At 44.6% G+C, this 25382-nt stretch overlaps 1 protein-coding gene across 1 annotated transcript in view; it reads right to left on the minus strand.

The window, feature by feature from the left end:
• The window catches only part of SREBF2 (sterol regulatory element binding transcription factor 2), a 45806-nt gene extending 23174 nt beyond the window's left edge, over window positions 1-22632 (minus strand). The window contains exons 1-5 of the mRNA XM_018573750.1: window positions 22378-22632; window positions 11942-12310; window positions 10247-10431; window positions 9466-9612; window positions 6762-6983 (exon numbers count right to left, since the gene is read on the minus strand). Of these exons, the coding sequence (XP_018429252.1) occupies window positions 6762-6983; window positions 9466-9612; window positions 10247-10431; window positions 11942-12310; window positions 22378-22459 (1005 nt within the window). The 5' untranslated portion in view covers window positions 22460-22632. The remainder of the gene's footprint in view (window positions 1-6761; window positions 6984-9465; window positions 9613-10246; window positions 10432-11941; window positions 12311-22377) is intronic.
• Between the last annotated feature and the right edge of the window lie 2750 nt (window positions 22633-25382).

A 25382-nucleotide genomic window follows, 5' to 3' on the forward strand; every position in this document is an offset into this window, starting at 1 on the left:
ACCCCGCAATCCCCCTCCCATTTAGGGGGGAGGGGGGGGGGGGGGGGGGAGTGGGCAGCACGACAAGGTTGTGAGAGGAGAGAATGGAATACAGAACTGAGACATGTGGAATGAGTCGGGGCTGCAGTAGTAGAGATTCGAATGCAGTAGGACGGTCATTAAGCCTGTTGGGGACAGGTAAAGAAGTGACAAAACGATCGCAATTCTCTGTCCACGAACCAACGGCCCAAATTTGCAAGGCGAGCTAGAGATGTATCTACAGCAACCGCAGTGGGGGAAGGTAAGGTGGTTGTACCTACCAGGCCCCTGTGGGAGGACCTAGGCCAGGGGCCAAACTGGCCAAACAGCAGGTGGGAAAGCCATGTTGTCAAACAAAAAGTACATAGGACCCAGATATGTGGACAAAGAAGTTTGGGAAAGGAGTCTATCCCACACACGCAAGGTCTGACAAGTAAGAGGTAAAGTAGAAAGGGCTCAGCGACACTGTGGCAACGTTCAAGGTAGGGCCCTCAAATTCGAATCCGAGAGCTGCGACTCCAATTTGTCCCAGGGTTTGGCATCAGAGTGGTGAAGCCAGTCCAGAATGCGCATTAGAACAAAGCACCGGCATCACCCTTGTTCTTAGGCAAGTTGAGGATCTTTGCAACAGGTATAATAATCGTGGAAGGACGTCCATTTTCAAAACATTGATTCTCCCCAACCAAGAGAGTGGGACGTTCATAGCCCATCAATCCATCTTCATCTTCTGTAGCAAAGAATCAAGATTGGTAGAAAAGAGATCCGATGGGTCGGAGGTCAGACAAATTCCCAGTTAACTAAGAGAAGAGCAAAGCTTAAAAGAGAAATTGTCAGATACGCTGGAGGGTCAGGGCTTCTACAGTGACATTCAATATTTCCAGTTATTGAATAGTTCACTTTAAAATTGCAGAATTCACGAAAACACTGGAATTTGTGTATGATAGATGGGAGATATATATGCGGTTGAGTAACGTATAGCAGAAGGTCTTCGGCGAATAAGGCTATTTTAGAGTGAAGGGGACAAATAGTGACACCCGAATCCCGGTATTCTGTCGTAATGCAACAGCCCTGCCTGGTACCATTGCCAATAGGGAAACTGGGGGATAGTGGGCTGTTAGCCCTAACCCTGGCAGAAGAGGAGGAATACAGGGACATAATACTAGCTAGCATGTGGGAGCCTAGCCCAATCTGGAGTAAAGTGTGTTTGAGGAAGAGCCAGTTCACCCGGTCAAAGGCCTGTTTCGCGTCAACCGATAAAAGGCACATAGGGACATTGGTAGCTTTGGCATGTTGCATGAGGAGGAGGGTTCGAATGGTATTGTCCCTCGCCTTCCTACCTTGTACAAACCCCACTTGATATGGGTGGATTAGCTGTGAGAGAAAAGGTTGTAATCTGTTGGCAAGGAGCCTGGCAAAGAATTTCAGGTCTGCATTAATTAGCGAGAAAGGGTCAATAATTTGTGCACAAGCAGTGATCCGTATCGGGCTTGGGAATGAGAGAGATATGTGCCTCTAGAGTCTGGAAGGCAAAGGAAGCACCAGAAGAGATAGAGTTGTAAACCTTCAATAAAAAAGGGGGTCAAGAGATACGAAAAAAAAAGTTTGTAAAACTTGACCGTGAACCCATCGGGGCCAGGGCTTTTACCGGCGACTTGCAGATAGTAAGGAGTTCATCCAAAGAGAAAGGGGTCTCAAGCGCCTGGGCAACAGAGTCCTTCAATGAGGGAAGAGAAGTGGTGGTGATATAGGAAGTAAGAGTGGGCAGCAGTGGGTAGGTTATAGAGATTGTGATAGAAGGAACAAAAAAAATCTTGGATTACCTTAGGTGAGTGAACCACACCAGAGGAAGGTGAATGTATGTGGGAAATATAGGTGTGTGGAGACTTAGGATGTAAAGAGCGAGCAAAAGGGCGCCCACATTCATTAGCAAATTGATATCACCAAAGTGCAACCTTCTCTTCATAAGTGTGGGAGGAGACATCAAATAAGCTCTGAAGCTTTGTCTTAGTGGAGGAGAGTTCAAGGAGAAGCGCTGGAGAGGGGGGCCTTCTTTAGGAAAGTTTCTAAACTTCGGAGAGCTGACAGGGTCTCCAGGATACTTTTAGCACGTTCTTTCTTAATTCTAGAGCCATATTGAATAAGGACACCCCTGAGTACCGCCTTGAGGGCTTCCCACTGACACAGAGGAGGTCAGGTCAGAGATATGGTCTGAAAGAAAATTGTTCACAGTGGTACGAATCAGCACTGTGCAGGAAGGGTCTGAGAAAAACGATTCATTAAAGCGCCACATCCAATCTCTACAGAAAGCCAGAGGAAAGGAGGCCTTGAACAATAGCGGGGAATGGTCGGATCCGATCACCGCTTCGGCGATGCAGGAGGGGGTCCAGTCCAAGAGTGTGAGGGAAAAAAAAAGTCGAGTCCACTGTAGGAGAAATGGGGGGCAAAGTAGTGGGTGTAGTTACGCAATTTAGGGTGTAATACCCGCCACACATCAAGCAGCTGTACATGAAAAAAAAAACAAACAAAAAAACTCTGTTTAAGGGCACTAAGTTTTTGGAAAGACAATGCTGAGCGATTAGCTGAAGAATCTAGAGAAAGTTCCATGGCAACATTAAGGCCGCTGCCCAAGATGATCTCGCCTTCGGCAAAGTCAGCAAGTAGCGTCAGGAGACAGGTAATTGATGTAAAATGGTTAGAGTTGGGCAGGTAGAGGTTGGCAAGGGTGAACAGTCTATCCCAGAGGGACAACTTCAAGGTATCTGCCCAGAGGATCAACGTGGAGGTCAACAAAAGTTGCAGGAAGCGTTTTGTGGATCGCAATGGAAACGCCCTTCGACTTACCTTCTGGGTTCGGACTGTGATACCACCTAGAGTACTATCGGTTGTGGCAGGCAAGGACACAACCACTAAGAAAGTGGGTTTCCTGAAACAGTATAACATCTACTTTAGCTTTATGCATGTAGTATAAAATCTGGCCGCTCTTGGCAGGACTATTCAATCCCCTAGCATTAAATGTGCAAAAAGTAAGGAGGAGTGACAAAGGTCAGAGGTGAAGCCATGGCAGTGGGTAGGGTGAGGAAAGAGGGATAGAGAAGTAGAGGAAGGGAGCAGAAGCGAGAAAGAAAGTGGGGATTGGGGCAGGAAAAGAGGAAAAGGAAAGCTAGGCAAGAAAAAAAACTGAGAGAAAAGAAAAAAAAAGGAAAAAAAAAAGGGGGGGGGAGGAAGAAACAGAAAAGAATAAAAAAAAAAACAAAAACAAAAAAAAAAGGGCAAAAAAAAATGGAGTAGGGAGAAGCAACTACAGCTTAAAATACCCAGTCAAACCAGCAGACGGGAAGGCCTATGTGGCCAAAAAAAGTGGCGGTACAAAACCCCCAAAAAGGACAATGGTTACCACAGCAACCGTCCCACACAACAATTAAAATAAAGTAACATTGGCATACATACATATAAACAATCGTCTGAGATATGAAGGAGCAGTATGATATCACCTAACCCGACTCCCGGAAAGGTTTAATCTGCTCGATCGAGCAAAGTAAACCTTTCGCTGCAATCGTTTTTTACAATTTTATTTCTGACATCGAGGCCCTGGCCGCCGTAAGCCAGAAAAAAATTAATAAAATCAGCATTGGAGTGCATAGCTAGATTCCTATTGGCTATTTCACTTTGAAATAGCAAACTAGCTAATTGCACCCGCCCACTGCTGCTGTCAATCAGCAGAGGGGGACCTGCAGTTCTCCATCAGGTCCACATCTAATGATTATCATTATTAATAATAAAAGCTGACACCCTCGGCTTGTGTTATATGGTTTGCCATTTTAGCTGTTACAACAGTGGTTCTCAACCTGTGGGTCGCTGTGTGATTTTTGCTGTGCTAGGTGAGAGTCCTCCTCAGCCCTCTCCTAGCGCAGCAGTGTCAGTTCTTCCGCCACGTCGCCAGATGTCGCTGCAGCAGCCGTCAACCCTAAATTTTACCGTTGGGGGTCACCACAACTTGGCAAATGTAACCAAGGGGTCCCGGCCCTAGAAAGGTTGAGAACCACTGATCTAGGGCATCACAAAGGACACCAAAAATCTAAAGCCAAAAAGTCTATGATACAATTAAGGATTATATTTAACCTCACTCTAATCCCAATACAGGTAACTGAAGGCCAGGTCATCATGGAGCGCTCTTCTATGGTGTCTCAACGCTAGGGGAGACACATGACATCTTGGGTGGAGGTGGCTATTGTCACAGAAGAGCCGAACATGAAGCAGTTTGAACTAATGAAGTGAAAAAAGGGGGGACCTGGACAAAATGAGCAGAGAGCTGGAACAACGAGGGTAGAAGCGAGAGACCAATCCAGAACATTAGTGAAGAGTAGGTGGACGTGTCAGCCTTCCCAAGAATGAGGAAGGAGAGGCATCACGGGTGCTCCTAGAAGATCAGGATCGTGGTCTGCAGCGTCGCTGGGGTCTCGGAGGTCCAGGGGCTGGGGTGACCTGGGAGAAAAGCAAGGCCAGTCAGGTCAGCACACTGATTGGCTCCACCGCCCAAAAAGTAAACAAAAGACATTAGTTGAGCTGGAGACCGCAAGAAGAGTGGAGCAGACTTCTTGTTTAGGAAACTAAATGGGTGACCGCTCTCTGCTTCGCCAGTGTGTGGCGGGACATGTCAGGGAACACATGGACAGTTGTCACATCAAAGTCCGTGGGACCCTTCCTCCAAATTTGGCGCATGATTTCCTCCTTCACATTGTAAAAATGCACACAGCACAGTGAAAGTTTGGTCGCTCAGGCTGTAGGGAAGGTAGTTCAATATGTTCGGTCAAAGGTTTATCCCAAGACTGCGTTGAGGATTGCGGTAATCGTGGCATGAAGATGGGGACCCTGGGTGGCTTCAGGGATTCCCCACAGCCGTTCCCCACAGGAAGTCGTTGCAACGGCTGCGTTTCGCTCAGTCTCCTGCCACCCTGGAGTCAGAACTAGCAACCTGTTGTCTAAGCTCCTCCACTTCACCTTTGAGGGCCGCCTCCAGTCTGGATGCCCAGGAATCAAAATTGGAGCAGAAGAACAAAATCAGATCACTGCTCCTCTGGTGTTTGTGTCCAGTCCTGTATGGTTGGCAGCATAGGAAGAGACAATCGACTCAGCTGGAGATGCTGGGGTATCAAACACCGGCGACTGTATAGGCGAGTCTGGGAGCTTGTGTTTCTGCAATCTGACCGATTGTTTACTGGTAGAGGCAGGGTCTGACACGGGCCTGTTCTTAGAAGCCATTTTAGGTGGCGCCATATTGGGATCGCTGTCAGGATGTAGGCTGTGCGGCTGGCGGACGAAGTAGCGGGAGAGGTCACCGGAGATGGTGGAAACAGTGGCGGTGGGGATCACTGAGTCTTTCAGAGCAGACATAGGCAGAAAGCACTGCAAGTGGAGCTGTAAAGTCCGCCGGAAGAGCCACAGGGCTGAAGAGATCAAGAAAGTATGCCTTCAATCCGCCATGTTCGGGAGCGTGAACGTACTCAATAGGGATGTCCCGATACCACTTTTTCAAGACCAAGTACAAGTACTGTCCCTCATGTACTTGCCGATAGCAATTACCGATAAGCTAAGATTTAGGGGGGAGGGGGGCAGCGGGGGATCACAGCTGCAGTCTCTTCTGCCTTCTCGTGCTGGCTACAGAGGTCTGTGAAAGGGACACAGAGCTCTGCAGCCAGCACCAGCAGGTAGAAGAGACTGTCCACACAACACTTACCACCGCCATGCTGCCACACTTCCGGAGAGGTCAGAGCGGAGAGGGAGCCTCGTTTAGTGGAGAGATTATTCCGGGGGAGGGGCTATGGGGGTCAGTGGCCGAAGCTAGTTGAAAAAATTTAAACGGCCGGTATCTGATCTAGGCATCGGGGCATTTTCAGGAGTACAGGTACTCTTGAAAATGCCCTGTATCGGCCCCGATACCGGTACTAGCATCGGTATCGGGACATCCCTAGTACTCAACATTCTAGCCAGTGGATGACGTCAGCTCTCAACCCTTTCTGCTGTAAAAAGCAACAGAAAGAATTTAAAGGTGCTCAGTGATCCCACTAATGAGGCGCTCCTGGTGCGAATACTGAACGGCCTACCACAAAGTCTTCAGAGACAGAGCAAGCACTGGGGAATACCACAGCTCTGGACCTGGAAAGCGCTTTGTGGCCAACTTTTACTAGTATTTGATGTCTGGAATGCATCACAAGCGGAACCCAATGCCCAACAGTCACTTCCAGACTAGTCCCGCAGAGTCCAGTGCAAAAAAATAAGGTTTAGACTTTGCGCAGCAGAGCTGAAGACTATGTCCATCTTCCTGGGACAGTACAGAACAAAATGGGGGTATCCTGTGCTGGCCTACAATTTGTGTGTCATGGTCCAATCCTACTATAGGCAGCAGGATAACCTGACACTATATGACTTCCTGTCCCTGAATAGATGAGAAAGAAAAGATTATTACATCTAATTGGAAAGGAAGGATGATGTCATTACATCCAGGCAAATAAGACACCTTTACTGCAGATCCCACTTCTGAAAGTAAAATTGATTTTTTTACACAGCGTTATCACAGCTGCAACCCAGGGATTGCTAGAAAGCTGCAATGTGAAAAAAGGAGATATAAAAAAATAAAAAAACAAATGTACAATAGCCTTTATACAGAGAAACCATTAGATGGGATAGTAGAAGGAGTCTTCAATATTAATTGAAATTAAATATTTTAACAATGGCTTGTCCCTTACCTTGGCATCTGTTCCCATAACTAGGTCTTTCAGTTCTATGATTTTGTCATTGATTGAGGAACGATACCTCTTCTCAATAATATTGTGTGTTGTCCTCCTCTCACCCTCCTTTGGCACCTCTGGCTGTTTAAGAATGCCAGGCACTTGATTAATGGGCATCCTTTCGTGGCCCATCATGACTGGCATTGTGGTCAGAAAAGTTCCACCTCCTCCTACAAAATTCTAAAACAAAATGTATTTTTAGAGGGAAATCTGATTTTCACATTATATCATACAATATGAACATTCGGTTTAAGAATGAGCAATTCTTTACAATCATATTGTTGAAGCACAATGTTTATCAGAATGTAGTGGCTTAAATCGGCTAGGATATACTTGTTTCACAGGAAGTATTGAAGGATTTTACATTAGTACATTTATCCTTACAACACAAGCACTCAATGCAAAGTGACATATCCTCTCTCAGTGTATAAGGACAGAGCAAAAAATACTTGCCTCTAACCCTGTTCCAGAGATCTCTAGATTGCAGCCCTGCTCAGTGCTGCATAGTCTTGGCTTGATAGAAAACCAAGCCAGGTCCTTCATTTTGTGCCTCATTCACTCCTATAGCTGAGTCTGTACTCCTCTGAATGGCGTTCATCATGAGCAAAGACCAGCTACAGGAATGAATAAGGCATGAAGCGAAGGACCTGGCTGGGTATTCCATCAAGCCAAGACTGTGCAGCACTGAGCCACAGTAAGCATGCAAGCAGATATAGGGCTGGGACACGCGCACACGCACACAGTTTACAATAAAGTAACTCTTAAAATAGTTTTCAGGTCTCAGGAACCCCCACGGATAATGATTACACCTACTATTCCTACAGCTAATGTCAGGGACATTAACATGATTAGTAGGTTGTAGAGAATTTAAAATAAAAGAATGAAGAATGGGTTTTACTTAACCCCTTCCGTGCTCTACATGACAAAATCATTTCTAATAGTAATAATAATAATAATAATAATAATAATAATAATATGAAATGCATTATAGTGGCCAGAAATGAAAACGTGAAAGTTACAGTGATTCTTACACTGGTAGCAAAAGTGCAACCTTCCACTGCCCTCTCCTCACAAATCCCTAGCCTCCTCTGGAGGGATTCCACAGTACCATGGTGAAGAAAGGCTAATCTAAACTGGCCTCTCTATCTTAATAGGAGCTGATTAGAACAGGTAAAAAAATAATGCTGTCTAATGAAATAGAAACCCTTACAAGTTATGCAATTAATATTTCATCCTATTGCAGCAGATAAATTGGTGCAAATATATTTGCATTATGCTGCAATCTTATATCTTATCGGGATCTCTTTTATCTAAGCTTTATACTCACTTGTGTTATTGCACTGAGGTGCAGCAAACAGTAGGGCTGCACATGGCCACATGCAGAGCACCTTGACCTATAACATTATGATACAGTTTCAAGAGTGATCCATCAATCATTAATTACTTTCTATTGCTATAACTTGCTAACTAGGGCCTTTCCCCTATATGCATGTACACTGAGGAGCAGCAGTACCAAGAAAATGTTTTGCTGTTCAATAGGATTCTTGGAAACATTGTATCTACCTCTACACACAGTGTCCACCTACATTGGATTGGTTTCTTGTAAGTTATGGTAATGAAGTGACAAAAAATAGCAATCTGCAAAAATCTATAAAGCGTTGGTTTTTTTTTTCTTCTAGTCTTAACATTTTTCCAGCACCGTATTAAAAAAGCACATCATGTTCTAAGTCTATTGATCTTGTGTTAATAAAAAGTCCTAATATTTTCTGTATTAGCTTTGTTTTCATATTACCGATCCATTACAGCTAGATATTATCAATTATTTAGTACAACATCGTGGTATTACTGCAAAAAAATAAAACGGCATGAATGTTACAATATCCAAACTGTATTTCTAAAAAGACTGAATAAAATAATGTTTTATTTAAATAAAGCCCACAGTTCTGTAAAGTATAAATAATACACAGTAATTCAAATATCACCAGCCTGTAGTTCTCCCAGCTCTGCCCGAATTCTGTGGGGCTTTCTGATTGGGCACAGTTCCAGCACTTATTCATAGTACTAAAATGTGCCCACCCCATGCTGTCTCATGCCCATTCCTACTGGCCAGTAGAGCAAACCATCATAATGATGGTCCAGTAGGAATGTGTGGGGGGTAGGTGAGAGCAAGTAAGCTTTAGCACTTTAAGGAAGCATCGGTGCTTTGATTGATCAGATCAGTCCAAGATTTGGGCAGCAGATAGTTGTAGGTATATCACTTTATAAGTGATATCAGAATTATTATTTTTTTAAATGACCGTCACTTTAACTAAAGGGGTAACATTAAAAAATTCCACTGCTGCCTGAGGGCACTCAAAATTTAATGCAGATTTTGACTTTTAGGAAAGTTACAGCACACCATTATACTCTCCCTGTTCAATACAGTGACCACTGAGAGGCACCCTAATGGCATTGTGTAATGAATGGGGGCGTACATGGGTAACAACAAACCAGAAATGTTATAGATTTACAACTTTTATACACATTTTGCCCAACATGGTTTGACTGTTGAGGATCAAACGATCAGTCAGTGATATATTAGAGCCATCTCGTATTTCTAAATATACACAGTTTCAAATTGTGCTCACCCTAAAAAAACACTCCAAAAGTATACACAATAGACAGGTACCTGGAGAGAAGTAGTCTGTAGGGGAGCAGAAAGTGTTGTGATTGCAGGATTCTGAACAGTAGTCATCATTGGACTACCATCTGCCTTCAGAGCAGTCAGTACCAGAGATTCGGTTTTAATAATCTGCGGCTGTACCAAAACCTAGAGATGGAAAATAAAAAAAAATCCTGAGCATATAAATGATCATGTTCAGATAACATGAGACAATGTAGCACAAATAAGGCATGAAAACAGTCACATAAAATTAGGGAAGTGCTGATGCTTTTTCTTTTCTTTTAGAATTTGATTCCATCTGTACCAGCATGCAGGTTACCCAAACTTAATAATACTGAAAAAAAATGCATGTCATTCCTCTGGCTTTTAGCCAAATAGTTTTATTTTTTTTACTTTCCTTGACATTTAGAGTAGTAATTTCCAGTCTAGAAAGAAATTACCACATAAGACCTGAAGAAGTCAAAACAAAAATCTTTTGTATTTTTTTTAATTTGTTCCCCGTCCCCACAATAACCTGTACTGAAGAAGCAGCCATCAGAACCTTGCATAAACATGGCAAAGAAAAGGACACTTTTGCATAAAATTACATTATAAAAAGTAGCTAGCTGTGTTCACTACTCACAAAGGAAAGCTGCCGTCTTTGAGAATCCTTTAGCTGCCTCATGCCAAAAAGGAAGGGGGGGTGGGGGGGGGGGGGAGAGGGGATGTTTCAGGTAATCAAAATAAAAATTTGTTTAAAGAGCTATTCCCAACCTAAAAAAAAAAGAAAAAAACAACTTACAGGAACTTGCTGAACTTGGGGCAGGGTCTGTATAGTGCTCTGTGTGGCTGGGCCGAGGGTTTGGATCGTTCCATTGGCAGTTTGGGTTAGTACTCTCTGGGCTTGAACCGTCTGGACTTGCTGCTGGATGGTAACAGGCTGAACTTGATGAGTTGTCATAAGGCTTGAAACCTGTGGTTGCAACACTGCAGAGAGACACAAAAGGTAATGAACAAAGATTAAAAGGTTATTTACTTTTTTTGCAAAATGTAATTCTCCCAGAGTATACAGTAGTAAAAGAAACATGCACAATTAATGCTGAATTACGTGCAAAGACTTTCAGCACTCACGGTTGGAGTACCACCTCCAGCTGCAACTTTTCATTCTGGATTGTTAGAATACCTAAAATTTAGATGGCGTTTTGTGTCTCTGGCCCATGTTAGCTGGTGCTGTGCGAGTGGTCACTTACTGGCATGTTACATTAATACTGCTCCATTTCCAGTAGCCAGCTGATGTGGTCTACCCAGGTCAGCATCCAGAGCATGCCCCAAAGCCCAAAATGGTAATAATGGATGACATATTAACTTGGTTATCTTTTATCAATGTTACTTAGAGGGGATACATATCAGCAGAAACATCACCTGAGGAATATGGAGGGCACAAAGATTACTCAAGTACTGGAAAGTGCCATTAAAGGAGGAGAACTATGAGGTGAGTACTTTACACTCATTCTCATAGTTCTAGCCGACCGGTCACAGGTCGGCTTAGTAGATCGGGAAGTGAGCGAACACATACCGGCGTTCGCTCACTTCTCGATCCTGTCCTGGCTCTCTGCCGTGACAGGGGAGGGACTGGATTCCCCCCTCTCTGCTCTGATCCTCCAGCGCTGACTGGCGGAACGGACGGGGGAGGGGGCGGGTACAGCTGGCTCTGCCTCTAGATAGGCAGAGCCAGCTGTCACTCACGCAGCTGGGCGGATCCAGACATAATTGTCGGAATCCCGATTACCCTAAGGAGAACAATGGGGAAAAGCCCTAACCCCATAGTTCTCCTTTAAGTGATAGCTAAACACCTAAGAAATACAATTTTCTATATTGCAGCCTACAAACTATTATAAATCCTGTATAATAATGCCACTCCATAGATGTGGTAGCTGCCTTTATTTTTCAGATTAGGAACATTTTAGTAAGCACAGAAAATACCGGCTGACCTTGCCAGAAATGGATTGTCCTAACATACTGTGAATTGAACTGAAAGCATAAACACACACAGTTATCTTTCTTTAGTAACCACTAATCTGCCTATCTCCTATGTAATGCCAATAAACAAAGGCAGACATGTTTGCAGTCCGGTCTGGGTAGCAACCATAGCTCCCTCCATGGTTACAGTGAAGTATAGTCACTAAAAGGACAGAAGGTGCATTAATCACAGGATTATTATTAGGTGAAACTAAAAGGAAAAAAAATCCTCACAAAAGAAAAAAACAAATGCAGATACATATTCTAAAGACTGATTAGCTGGAATATATTATTTTTGTTTTTGGGTTTAGATAATCTGTATTCTTCTATACCTTCAAGATTTAACTATGGTTAGATACTGGTGAAGGAGTTTCAGTAATATATGCATGCCACACAAGTAAATGACAGATCACTACCTAGATGACTGCAAGGTAAATTTAAACAGGTAAGAATATACAAAACTATTAAAGACTCTAACCCTGAAAGCTTGTGGTTCCAGCATTCTGGTAGATGAGTGGCTGCTGTATTATCCGAGTCTGGGGAGCTGTGCTAAATGTTGGCGTCAACATGACTGTTTGCTGCTGCAACTGTGGCTGAGGAGGGGACTGGACGATTGGTCGTGGCTGGAGGAGAGGAGTGGTTCTCTGGTGGACAGCTTGAACCGGAGCCTTGACAGACACTACTGGGGTCTGTGGTACTGAAGTCTGAAAGTTCTGTGGCTGGACCTGGTTATAAGTCTTGGGTAACGTGACATCCATCCCAGTACTTCCTTGGTAGCTGGAACATAGCTGATCTTCAAATAGGTCAGGAAATTCTCCAACCTGGTTACTAACAAACTGAAGCATCTCTGGGGGAAAACACAAAACAAAATTAAGAAAAATAAAAAAATATCTTGTATTAAAACAGGCAGACAGAGCCAGAAAACAACAGAAGACAAAGATTGGCATAAAAAAACAACAACTGAATGTACATAGTTTACTCTAACATACCTGACCATTTATACATTCATGTGTATACAAGGAGCCAGCTGACTGCTCAGCCCATCATACTCCAACTATAACTTCAAGTGAATGTAATCCCTAACAACTAAATTTTCTTATTTGTTCTCCTTTGGTCTAAAACACCATTGAGAGTGTTTTGTTATATCCGTTTGATAAATGCAAAAAGAATATATCTATCTTTTAATCCTGCCAGCACACCAGTGAGCTCCTTACTACCGTGCTCTCTGCCTGTGTTAACTGTTAGCACTTAGCATTTTTCCCAGCTTTCTCTGTGGACTACAAAGCATCTCCCACTTGTTATGGAAAATGAGGGGGATGTAATCTGTAGTCTTGTCCTAGGGTGACAACGCTGCTTCTCTATAGATTCAGTACAGTGTGTTAGTGCTGTCACTTAAAGAGCAGGAAACGTGTCATTGACAGTATTACCAGGTGAAAATACAAGACAAGAGTGAAAACTACATATATTCTTCTAGTACCCTAGGCTTATTGCATATATCTTAGGCTTATGATATACATGACCTCCACAATTAAACAGATATTGGGACAGTTTCAGATGTTTTATCACTTATGGAGGTATTTACAACATGCAATCAATATAAGATTGAAAATGCACAGATATCAAACACAAACATATAACTTATCACAACAATTCCTACTGATATATTTGAACATTCAGAAATAAAGGAAGGCAAAAATAAACCAGCAATTGGGCATAAATATGTGACACTGATAGTGACAAGGGGCCAGACATTTGCCTTTCTTCCAAATCGCAGAACCCCAGGGACCAGCCATCATCTGCTAACCATTCACTTTTCGCTAATGAAAGTGGAAGCATTGGAGCCTGCTTGAGCAAACATTTTCCATTGGTTACAAGCACTCACTGGAAACCACGATTGGCTGGCTTTATTACAAAGAAGCCATTGCCTGCGTTCCTGCAGGAGAGATTGGGCCTGGCTGTCAAACTGAGTTTACGGTGTAAATTGCCGGTGAGGGTAAGGGAGAAAGACTAAGCAAAGTACGACCAAAATACTTTAGAGGACTCAAGAAAGAAAAGTGATAAAATACTTTCAGTACCTTGCAAACAGCAAGACTTGCCTATTGTAAAGTATCAGCTGTGCAACATCCCAAACCAAAACCTGCTTTTTTTTGTCAAGAGACCCTCTAAAACTCATTGTGAAGTCAAAAAAGAACTACGGCCCAACCTTTTTTTTGCCATCGTTCTCTTTAGGGTCACAAGAGGACAATCAATAGTATTTGTGCATACCTAATAAGCAGAACTAAACTTCAGCATTAACCAAGTTATCACCCACTACAGGCATGAAGCGAAATACCAGTTTAAGCAGAACAATTGGCATTCTGCTCATCTAAACCAGAGCAATCCTGGTGGCAAGGCTGTGCTGGTTACATTACACAGAACAGATGCATTTGAAAATTTAAAAAAATGCCTGCAGTTAAGCTTTACATGAGAACTATGGGGTCAGGGCTTTTCCCCATAGTTCTCCTAAGGGTAACGGGAGGACACAAACTAGCATCCTCCCGTCACCCAAAGCTCAGTATACTGCGAGCTACAGTTCGCGGTATACCGAGACGCCGCAGCCAGGACGGACCCCGGCATTACTGTCTGGATCCACCGAGCTGCGTGAGTGACAGCTGGCTCTGCCTATCTAGAGGCAGAGGCAGCTGTACCCGCCCCCTCCCCCGTCCGTTCCGCCAGTCAGGGCTGGAGGATTGGACAGGGGAGGGAATCCCTGCAGGGAGCCATGAGTGACAGTCACAGCTCTCTGCAGGGACAAGATCGAGAAGTGAGCGAGCGACGGTATGTGTTCGCTCACTTCCCGATCTATTGAGCCGACGTGTGACAGTTTCATTGGCACACGTCGGCTCAAACTATGAGGCTGAGTGATTCTCACTCACCTCATGGTTCTCCTTTAAGGCATACTGACATGGCAAGCTTTCCCAGTCGGTGGCAGGGAAAAGGTTAAATTGTATTAGCCAAAGCAATTTTTCAATCTTTTCAGAGTGTAGAAGAGTTAAATTATGCTTGAGTTATTAACTCTCAAACAACCAGAAACTACAGTTATTGGCAAATACATGCCTAGAGGTACATTTAGGATTCTTAAACATACAACACACTGACCACATAATGTTTAAACTTCCTCTAAATGTACACATTATCAATCTAAGTCAGTGACTGTGTAGTGGAAAATAACTAACTACACATTCACAGACAGATTGTTTTGGTATTTATTTTTTTCCTGTAAATCTAACAGCTTTATACAAAGTTACCAGCAACAATAATGATGTGGTTAAGAAGTCACAGATGGATGAAGGTCTTGTCAAATAATTTGCCTTGGTCAAGAAATTCAGCACATTTGCAAAAGGATCTACTATAGTGTCAGCAAACCAAGAAAGCAGACAGAAACTTAAAGTGCAGGTTGCTTCCCATTCATTGAGTGCTGGGGCTGCAGAAAAAGAAATTGAGGACTTATGTCCTCAATTTCTTTTTCTATTTCAAAAGGGAAATGTCAGGGGCATCTGGAGCCTCTCATCCCTGCCTGGAGCCGCTCCAGGTAGGGATCTGTGACTCGATGGATCCCTGCTGCTGTTCCCCGCTTGTAGGGGCTGTGGCAACGGGGATAAGAAAAAAATCTCCAGGGTTGGGGGGTGGGGCGGAGGAGCAAGCGTCGGGTGGCGGGGAAAAGCCACAAGTTTCAGGATGGCTGAGCGGTGAGAACGGAGCCGCTGTCATCATTGATATTTACGATCCTCTGTGCAGCACAAACACCGGAGTGATCGCGTGATCACTCCGGTGTTTGTAAATAACTGGGGACACATAGGGGGTTATTCACAAAGCTGCCAAAAGGCAGCCGTGTGAATAACCAACCCGAAGTGAGCCGAATGCCGTTCGGCTATTCACTTCAGACTTGTACAGCTGATTTCAGCCGTACACCGACTGCAATCAGCCGCACAACGGCTTGCTGTGGCTGGGTTCGGGTCGGCCGAAGTGCAGAAGGAGTTTGACTCAGCTAATCCAACATCTGGATCGGCTTAGCCGAACCTCCGGCAGGCTACTCGTTGCTGTTCGGCCTATTCTCATAGGGCCCAAACAGCAGTGAGTGAATAGCCGAATGCCGGAGAGCGCCCTTCGGCTCAGTTATTCTATTCTGCTCGGTACCTCTGTGGTACCGAGCAGAATAGAAAAAGTAGAGAAAAATGAGAAAATGATTGGGCGGAGCTAGCAGTGACAGCTAGCTCCGCCAAACTTTTTCTATTGCACGGGACCAGTTGTCATTAAAATGAGAGCTTGTCGGAACCGGCGGTCATATCAAAGCCGGCTCCGACAAGCTCTCATGACAGTCCAGGGTGCCTGGTTACTAGGTAACCAGGAGATGCTGAACTGTCATTGCACACTGAGAACCTGGCGGAGCCGCTGGGATATAATGGCGGTTCCGCCAGGTTCTCAGTGTGTAATGGCAGTCCAGCGTCCCCTGGTTACTAGGTAACCAGGAGATGCTGAACTGTCATTACACACTGAGAACCCGGCGGAGCCGCCGTGATATGGTGGCTCCGCCGGGTTCTCAGTGTGTAATGACAGTCCAGCGTCCCCTGGTTACTAGATAACCAGGAGATGCTGAACTGTCATTACACACTGAGAACCTGGCGGAGCCGCCGTGATATCACAGCGGCTCCGCCGGGTTCTCAGTGTAATGACACATCAGCGTCCGTGGTTAGCTGCTAACCAGGGGACGCTGATCTGTCTCTGCATGCAAGTGGCCGGAGCCAACCGTGAGATGATGGCTGGCTCCGCCAAGCTGTCAGTAGCAGGTTGTCGGCCAGCCGTTCCAGCTTCGGCTTTCACCTCGGCTCAGTCGAGCCGAAGCATATGCCTTCGGCTCGACTGAGCCGCTCGGCCAACTTCGGGAGCTGTACGGGCTCAAGTGAATAGCCCGTACAGCAGCCCTTCAGTTCTACTCAACCGAAGGGGTCCTGGGGCCGAAGCTAGCCGAAGGATCAGCCGAAGCTCGGTCAACTTCGAGAGCTGTACGGGCTCAAGTGAATAGCCCGTACAGCAGCCCTTCGGTTCTACTCAAACGTAACCGATTTACATCACAGCCTGTTCATTCATGAATTTCTGAATGGGGAGTAGCACTCCCTATGGAGGCTTCTCCCCATTCATAAACTGCTTGATAGTAAATATTTTACTATCAGCAGTTTCTGAATGGAATGGGAAGCCTCTGTACTGAGTGCTTCCCATTCATTGAGTGCTGAGGCTGCAGAAAAAGAAATTGAGGATTTGGTGTCCTCAATTTCTTTTTCTATTTCAAAAGGGAAATGTCAGGGGTCTGTTTAGACCCCAGAGATTTCACCGTAGCCCCCCCAACAGTAAAAAAAATAAATACAAAATTATTAAAAAATAAATAAAAAATGTTAAAAAAATTAAAAAAAAAAAATGTAAAACAAAATAAAATTATTTAAAAAAAATAAAAAATGTGTAAAAAAAAACAAACTAATAAAAAAAAAGGACAACCCCTCCCTCCCCCCACATAACACACACATATTGTGGTGCACACCATGCACATGCGCTGCAGTGCGTTGTTAGAACGCATCGCAGTGCATGATCTTTTTTATTTATTTTTTTTCTTTATAAAAAAACATTAAATTAACTGTGGCAGTGCATGGCAAAGCTTTGTGACTCATTGCCATGCGTTGTGATACCTTGTGTTGCAATTAAATATACACCTGTATCATTTTATCACAACACAAACACCAAAACAATTTTTTACATAAGTCGATTATTTACAGTTTTGCATACCTTCATTTTTTTACCTTTTCGCAAAAAGGCGCAATTACAAATTTGCTAATATTTGTTATTTATTAACTCAATACAGTTTTATCTTTTAGATTTAGTCAGAAATAATATATTTTTGTGCACGGATACTGATTTTGGTGTGTTTTAACAATTGAATTGTGTATTTTTATCTGTTTATTATTAATTTGAGAAACATTTGCGCAATTATCGCAGGGCCTACAAATTTAGTATCACCCTCTTTTTATTCTACCGGGCCTGCGCTTTCAGAAAATATATGGTTTGGGGGGTCTGTTACAAACGCTAGAAACCCAGCAGTTGGAAATCAAATCAATAGGAAACAATTGCAAAAATGGCTTGGCCAGCTGATTTGAAAAATGTTCCGGAGGGCTTGGCAGCGAAAGGGTTAAGGGGCAGAAAAACCAGCTTAAATCTGCCCATTTATCTGCCAGTGTAGACAAGCCCTTAGAGGGCATTTTCTGTTATTCCCATGTTATTCTCCATTATTGTCCTTTAAAATTTGTCTGAAGAGATAAATCTTGCAGCAACTGTCCATCAATCTGCTACCAATGCACACATTACACAATTACGATAAGTGGATTTCTATCATGCAGCCCAAACCTGCAGTGTTCCTCACTATAAACAGTACATTTCTGTTCCCACATGCAGCAGGAAAAGGTTTCTGCTTTTGCACAAAGCCTCAACCGCCTGAGAACAGTGAGAACCTATCCCTTACACTAAAGTTGGAATGGAGCTCTCCTATGATACAACATTATTAATGTGTGCAATCAAATTACCCAAATATAAATCCAATGAAAATCTTTCTCCATTCTCTAAAATCACTGATCATACATTCCCCTACCAGCCCAGCAAACAAACTTCCCATATGCGACAACAAACTTTAACTGCACCCACCTTTGTGAGTCACCCTCACAGCTTATGAATGATACCATTGACGTCTTCTCTGCTCCTATAAATAGTTTCCATACAACGATCTAAAGCCACCATTCTCAGCCAGGGTTCTGTGAAAGCACAGGGTTCCTCCAGAGGTTGCTAAGGGTTTGTTTTTTTGTTCACAAAAAGTTTTGTTTTTTATTGAGCATAGTAAAACATACAAAATATGTCAGGTAGCTCCAGAATAGGTTACAAAAGTACATACGTTCATAACATGCTTGATATCAAAGCTCGCTTGAACATATTATAAGGTATGTGCTTGGACAACGGTCCGACATGTGTGAAAGCATAGTGTTAAAACTGACTACGTTTACAACCCAGCACACAAAGGTAGGCTTGTGGCGAAGCTTGTGCTTCTGGGGAAGGCATAGTAACTGAAGTTGAATATCAGTAAGTATTGAATTGATAGCAAGAAGGAAGAAGGGAAAGGAAGCCAGGAGATTGTAAGGGTGGCATTCTTCCCATCAACCACTAATGTACAGGACATTTCCGCTAAATGACTCCCGATGAATTCTGTAAGGGGCCCCTAAGATTTAAAAATTATTTTTTTAGTTTCTCTGAAGTAAAAAGATTGAACAAATCTGCTCTAACGATTATTTGAAGATATCACCTAAAGCAGTGATCTTGGAACTGTGGCCCTTTGCTTGACCCTAAAAAAGGAGAATTATGCGGCGACCGATTTTCACTCAGCCTCATAATCTAAGCCGACCTGTGACAATGAAACTGTCACAGGTCAGCTCAGTAGATCGGGAAGTGAGCGAACACATACCGTCGCTCGCTCACGTCTCGATCTATCCCTGCAGAGAGCCGTGACCGTCACTCATGGCTCCCTGCAGGGATTCCCCCCTCCCCTGTCCGACCCTCCAGCGCTGACTGGCGGAACGGAAGCAGGCGCAGCTGGCTCTGCCTCTGGATAGGCAGAGCCAGCTGTCAATCACACAGCTGGGTGGATCCAGGCAGAATTGTCGGGATCCGTTTCGGCTGCGGCATCTCAGTATACCGCGAGCAGTAGCTTGCAGTATACTGAGCTTTACTGAGCTCAAACTAGCGTTCTCCCGTGACCCTTAGGAGAACTATGGGGAAAAGCCCTGACCCCATAGTTCTCCTTTAACTAGCCCTTGATACACTATTCCCCCCACTAACACAAACAACGGGGCGCTGCAGCTCCCACTGAGGCCAACGACTGGGCACTATTCCTTCCACTGATGCAGACAATGGGGCAATATTCCTTCCACTGATGCAGACAATGGGGCAATATTCCTTCCACTGATACAGACAATGGGGCAATATTCCTTCCACTGATACAGACAATGGGGCAATATTCTTCCCTCCACTAACCACAGGTACAATGTAATTTTTTACTGCCACTGCTCACCCACCCTTTTCTACTTCCACCGGCTAGTCTAGCCCCCCTAAGGTCTGAAGGACAGTGAACTGACCCTTTGCATTGGAAGTCCGAGGACAATTTAGAAAGAAAAGAGGGAATTCTAACAATGCTAGTCAAATCTCTAACAAAGCGAGTTTCCAGGAACACTGCTCTCTACACACACCAAGCTCTGGAGAATCACACAGCCTGCAGTCTTTAAGGGTAATTTATATAACCTAACATCGGAAGGGAAACTAACATTACTGATATTCTCAATGGCAGCAAAGTTCATTTCAAACAACAAATATACATAAAAGTGTGCATTGTGCTCAATACAAACACTTTAGGGGTGTATAATTAAGTGTATGTCAGTATTTTGCCAAGCAAGGCCCGATGTATGAATTGTACAGAAAAAAGATTATAATAGCATCATCAGTTTCAGTAACAGAAATCTCACACATACATGTATGGCTGCAACAATTAATCGATTATAATCGATGATGAGAATCGCTGGCAGTGATTCTTATCATCGATTAGTTGATTTTCGATTAGTTGCCACCGCTCTGCTCCTCCTTTCTCCTCCCCACTGGTGCTGGTTGCAGCGGTCTGCGTCCCTTTCAATCCCCGGTGTTCTCCCCACCTGTATCGGCAGAGGCAGCGGGGACACAGACCACTGCAGCCGGAACCAGCGGGGAGGAGAGACCGATGTGAATAAGAGGCTGGGACCCATACCCAGCCCGCTATTGGATATTTTTAAATGCAATAGCAGGCTGCCTATTGCACCCGCCCACTGCCAGCTGTCAATAAGCAGAGGAGGACCTGATGGAGAAATTTCTCCTTCAGGTCCCTCCTCTGCTGATTGACAGCAGGCAGCTGCAATAGCCAGCCTGCTATTGCAATTTGAAATATCTAATAGCAGACTGGCTATTGCTCCTAGCAAAAAAGTAAAAAAAAAGTTTTACAAAATTACGTTAAATAAATTAAAATGACTAAAAGAAAAAGTAAAAAAAAAAAAAAGTTAAATAAAAATAAAATATGCAAATAGAAAATATAGTTAAATAAACTTAAATTAAAAATAGAAAAAAAAAAAAACACATTTTTGGTGTGTTATTTTAAATAAAAGGCTGGTTATTTTATTATATTGGCTTAGAGTTTTACAATTCACATTATTTTTTTATCCATGAAACTAATAAACATGTCTAATACAATACATACATTTTTTTTTTAAATATCTATAAAAAAGGTGTAAAAAGTCATTTTCAGTTTCGGCCTGACAAATGTAGCTGCAGGAGGTGCATTGCAGTGCCATTTATTCCAATGGATCCCAATGCACCTCCCTTCCGCAGTGTGATCGCCCGCACTGGAATGCGCGGTACTGCAATGCACTGTGTTCCAGTGCAATGTGATTTACAAAAATGTGCATACTGTTTTATTCTGAAGTAAACTTTGTCTGTAACGCTGCATTTGTGTATTTTATTTTAAATAAATGGTATTCATTTTTTTTAAATGTTATCCGATTAATCGAAGTTAATAATCGGCTAACTAATCGATTTAGCTGCAGCCCTACATACATGCAGATCTCGTGTGCTTCCTGGATGGAGTAAGTTTATATAACTGCTGACCATCTACAACAAGGCCTGGTGCACTCGGCTGTAATAAAATACTGATCATCTACGCAGGATCTGTCTAACAAATGTTTGCACAAACGCAGTGCAAGTTTATTGATCTTCACGCACTGTGTGCATGGGCCCATAGATCCGTTTAAATCCGGAAGTACTGATAAAAATACAGCGTTTTTGTAGCCATGTGCATAAGCCAGATCCGTAAAAAAAAAAAAAAAAACCTACAGTACTGATAAAACCGCTGCGTTTTTTGCCACTGTGTGTGTGAACCCGAAAGCTGGGGAAACTTTACATTGAAATTGGAAATTTCCACTATAATTTGTAGGCTGGAGAGAGAGTTCTAAATGCTCCTATAAGTGACACTGAACCCTTTGTTCCTTACAGAAGATGAACTGTAAACCAGCTCTGACCACTATAAGTGCATGTATGCCGTCCATCGCCAGACTGTCCATCACCAAGCTTCCCTGTCGCCAGACTGTCCATCACCAAGCTTCCCTGTCGCCAGACTGTCCATCACCAAGCTTCCCTGTCGCCAGACTGTCCATCACCAAGCTTCCCTGTCGCCAGACTGTCCATCACCAAGCTTCCCTGTCGCCAGACTGTCCATCACCAAGCTTCCCTGTCGCCAGACTGTCCATCACCAAGCTTCCCTGTCGCCAGACTGTCCATCACCAAGCTTCCCTGTCGCCAGACAGTCCATCACCAAGCTTCCCTGTCGCCAGACTGTCCATCACCAAGCTTCCCTGTCTCCAGACTGTCCATCACCAAGCTTCCCTGTCACCAGACTGTCCATCACAAAGCTTCCCATCACCAGACTGTCCATCACTAAGCTTCCCATCACCAGACTGTTCATCACTAAGCTACCCATCACTAGAATGTCCATCACTAAACTTCCCATCACTAGAATGTCCATTACTACACTTCCCATCACTAGAATGTCCATTGCTAAACTTCCCATCACTAGAATGTCCATTGCTAAACTTCCCATCACTAGAATGTCCATTGCTAAACTTCCCATTACTAGTCTGTGCTAGTTTGTGTCCTCCCGTTACCCTAAGGAGAACTATGGGGAAAAACACTGACCCCATAGTTCTCCTTTAATACACCTCACTATAGGAATTGCTGCTGGAGTTCTCCCACCCCACACACGTTCGCTCCACTCACCATCAATATCTCCTAGGGTCAGCTCATCCCCCAGCTCCGTTAAGGTGTCCATGTTTTCCATACTCAGCTCGCCCGTTTCCATAAAGCAGCTGGAAAGGCGACAGAACACGCGCTCCCCGCCGGTAGCTTCTACTTCGTCCTGGTTCCTGTCACTCTCACTGACTCACAGACCTGTCACTAGCGAAACAGACGCCATGTTCCCCCAGCACCGCCCAAAACCCGTCAAAGACGTCAGCGAGCTGCGTGTCAAGCCTCGTTTTGGGCTCTAAAAGCCGAGCAAATTTCAGCAGTGCGAATGGGTTTGAGGAGTTTCCCCTCCACCTGCTCTCTGAGCACGCCCACATGTGTGGGAAGCCCCGCCCAGCCCTCTTGTAATAGCGCGTGTTGGTTGTTTTGTTGTCAATGAGACCAGATCCTGTTGGCCAATGGCAGTGCTTGACGTGCTGTGGTGTGATACTACGTCAGAGATCAGGGGATGTAAATTTGCATATGAGACCGGGTCTGTAGAGAAAGCCCCTGGCGACGCCCACAACTTGCTGCAGAGTGACAACTGTAGTTAACCTGTTGTAGGCTAACCGAGCGATATGCAGTACAAAGCTGTGCAACCGGACAAAGAGAATTAGAGGAGCAGCTAACACAATATTTGATGCTGAAGTTCACGTTTTCCTTTTACGTAAAAAGCCGCATGCTGACGCCTATGCTCTGAAAATAAATATTCACTTGTAGCTAGACACCAGCCGATATATGTAAATACAAGCAAATCTACTCTGGTCAGCCTAGCTTTACTTGTGTTGTGTGCAGGACCATCTATTCCCGCCTTTACAAACAATTCATCCCCACACAGCTACCTCAAGGACAAGATATCAGTCGAAAGCAAATGGAAAAGGTAGGCCCAACCGTCTATGCCAGTGTTTCTCAACCTGTGGGTCGCCTCCCCATGTTGAGTGGGTCACCACATGCCTTCTGCAGCGCTAGGCCAGAGGCTCCCCAGCCACCCCCTAGAGCCGCAGTGTCAGTTCTCCCACCACGCTGCCAGATGTCGCTGCACCCAGGGCCAGATTAACATAGGGACTGGGGATCTCCCACTCCAGGCCTGCCCCTGCTAATAGGCCCAGTCGGCCCGGATCACCTTGGTATGCCCGATGACAATCCAGGCCGGCCGCAATCAGGCAGTGATTGCCAAAGCTGCCAGCAAGCCCCCACTGGCCACCAGAGAGCCCACAATGACTGCACTGACAACCAGAGAGCCTAGCTGGCCACCAGAGAGCCACCCAGACTGCGAGAAAGCCCATTGACCTCCTGAGAGCCCCACTGGCCACCTGAGAGCCCCGCTGAGACCCTGGAGACATCAGGCCACAAACCCAGAGCAACTGAGGATGTAGCTTCATATAATTCTGCATTGCTGTGTAATGTATTACTGGGATTTATAGTCCTTTCTTCAAGGGGAGCCATGCTGCAGCAAGGGTAGTCCCAGTTTTTCAGTATCGAAAACAGTGCTGCTAGAGACTGGCTTCCTGGCTAATCAGGAAGATGACCCACTGCCCAGCTTCCTGATTGTCAGGGACGATGGTTTTATGTTCCCTTGCAGCACTGCATACTGTCTTTCTGACCAATGAGGGTGGCAGGTTAAGACCCACTGCCCTTCTTCCCAATTAGTCAGGAAGCCAGGCTGACTGGCAGTGTCGCAAAACTGTATGGAATCTCCCTCTGACTGACAGCTCCAGTATTGGAGCATTTGGGCGAGTATGATTACTCGCCCAAATGCTCAGTATCAGCACAAATACTAGTATTGGTGCATCCCTAAATTTTACTGTTCGGTGTCACCACAACTTGGCAAATGTTACCAAGGGTTGAGAACCACTGGTCTATGCTGTAGGACGTGAGGAAAGAAACTCCGCTGCTAGCCTTTCACAGTGGTTCACCTGACAAACGATCCAGAGGAGTCAGTATTCTCTTTTCGTGTACCATTGTATGGCCGCTATTGGATCAGCATAAGGGAGAGGAAGGCAGGGTTTTGTTCTTGAAGGGCACCATAGGCACCCAAGTATTGACATTCGCAAATATCTATGTACCGAACCGGCATCAAATCACATTCATAGAGCGTGCATTGGCCAAGCTATCAGAGTTCCGGGAGGGCATGCTGATTTTAGGTGGCGACTTCAATCTCATTTTAGACCCGAGTGTAGACTCTTCGAGGACCTCCTCCCATCTCTCCTTTGCAACTCTTAGACGCCTTAAGAGATGCTTTTTCTCCCATCAACTCATGGACGTTTGGCGCTTACAACACCCCTCCACGAGGGACTATACCTTCTTCTCCTCTCTACACCACAGTTATACCCATATAGATCTGTTCCTCGTCCACCATAGCCAATTACCCAGGATAAACTACACGGACATAGGGAATATTACTGTCTCTGACCATGCCCCTATATCACTCCGCCTGGACCTAGGAACCGCCCCTCCGGGCCCATGGCAGTGGAGAATGAATGACTCCCTGCTCCTCTAATCCGGGTTTGCCGACTACCTGGAACGGGACCTTTCCCTGTTCTTCAAGGACAACATGTCTCCAGACTCCTCACCTTATGTTATCTGGGAAGCGCATAAGGCCACTGTTCGTGACCTTCTCATTGCCCAAGGTTCTAAGATTAAAAAGCAAAGGATGTGAGATATGACTGCCCTCCTGTCACGGATACATACACTTGAAACACACCATAAAAACAACGCTGAGGCAAACATAGAAGCCCAGCTACTCCAAGCGAGAGAACAGCTTCGAACTCTATGCAACGCCAGGGCTAAATCTGCGCTACTCAAGTGTCGTCGAACCTTCTATGAATACGGCAATCAGTGTGGCAAATACCTAGCGAGGGCCGTCCGTAAACAACAGGCATGAACATTTATATAATCGATTAACACACCCCCGGGAGCTAAATCCTCACTTACCGCCGATATTGCGGACGCATTTGTTGACTATTATAAAAACCTCTATAATATACCACAACCTTCGA

This window comes from Nanorana parkeri, unplaced genomic scaffold (assembly GCF_000935625.1).
Source record: "Nanorana parkeri isolate BGI_ZX_2015 unplaced genomic scaffold, ASM93562v1 scaffold2518, whole genome shotgun sequence".
Taxonomy (NCBI): domain Eukaryota; kingdom Metazoa; phylum Chordata; class Amphibia; order Anura; family Dicroglossidae; genus Nanorana; species Nanorana parkeri.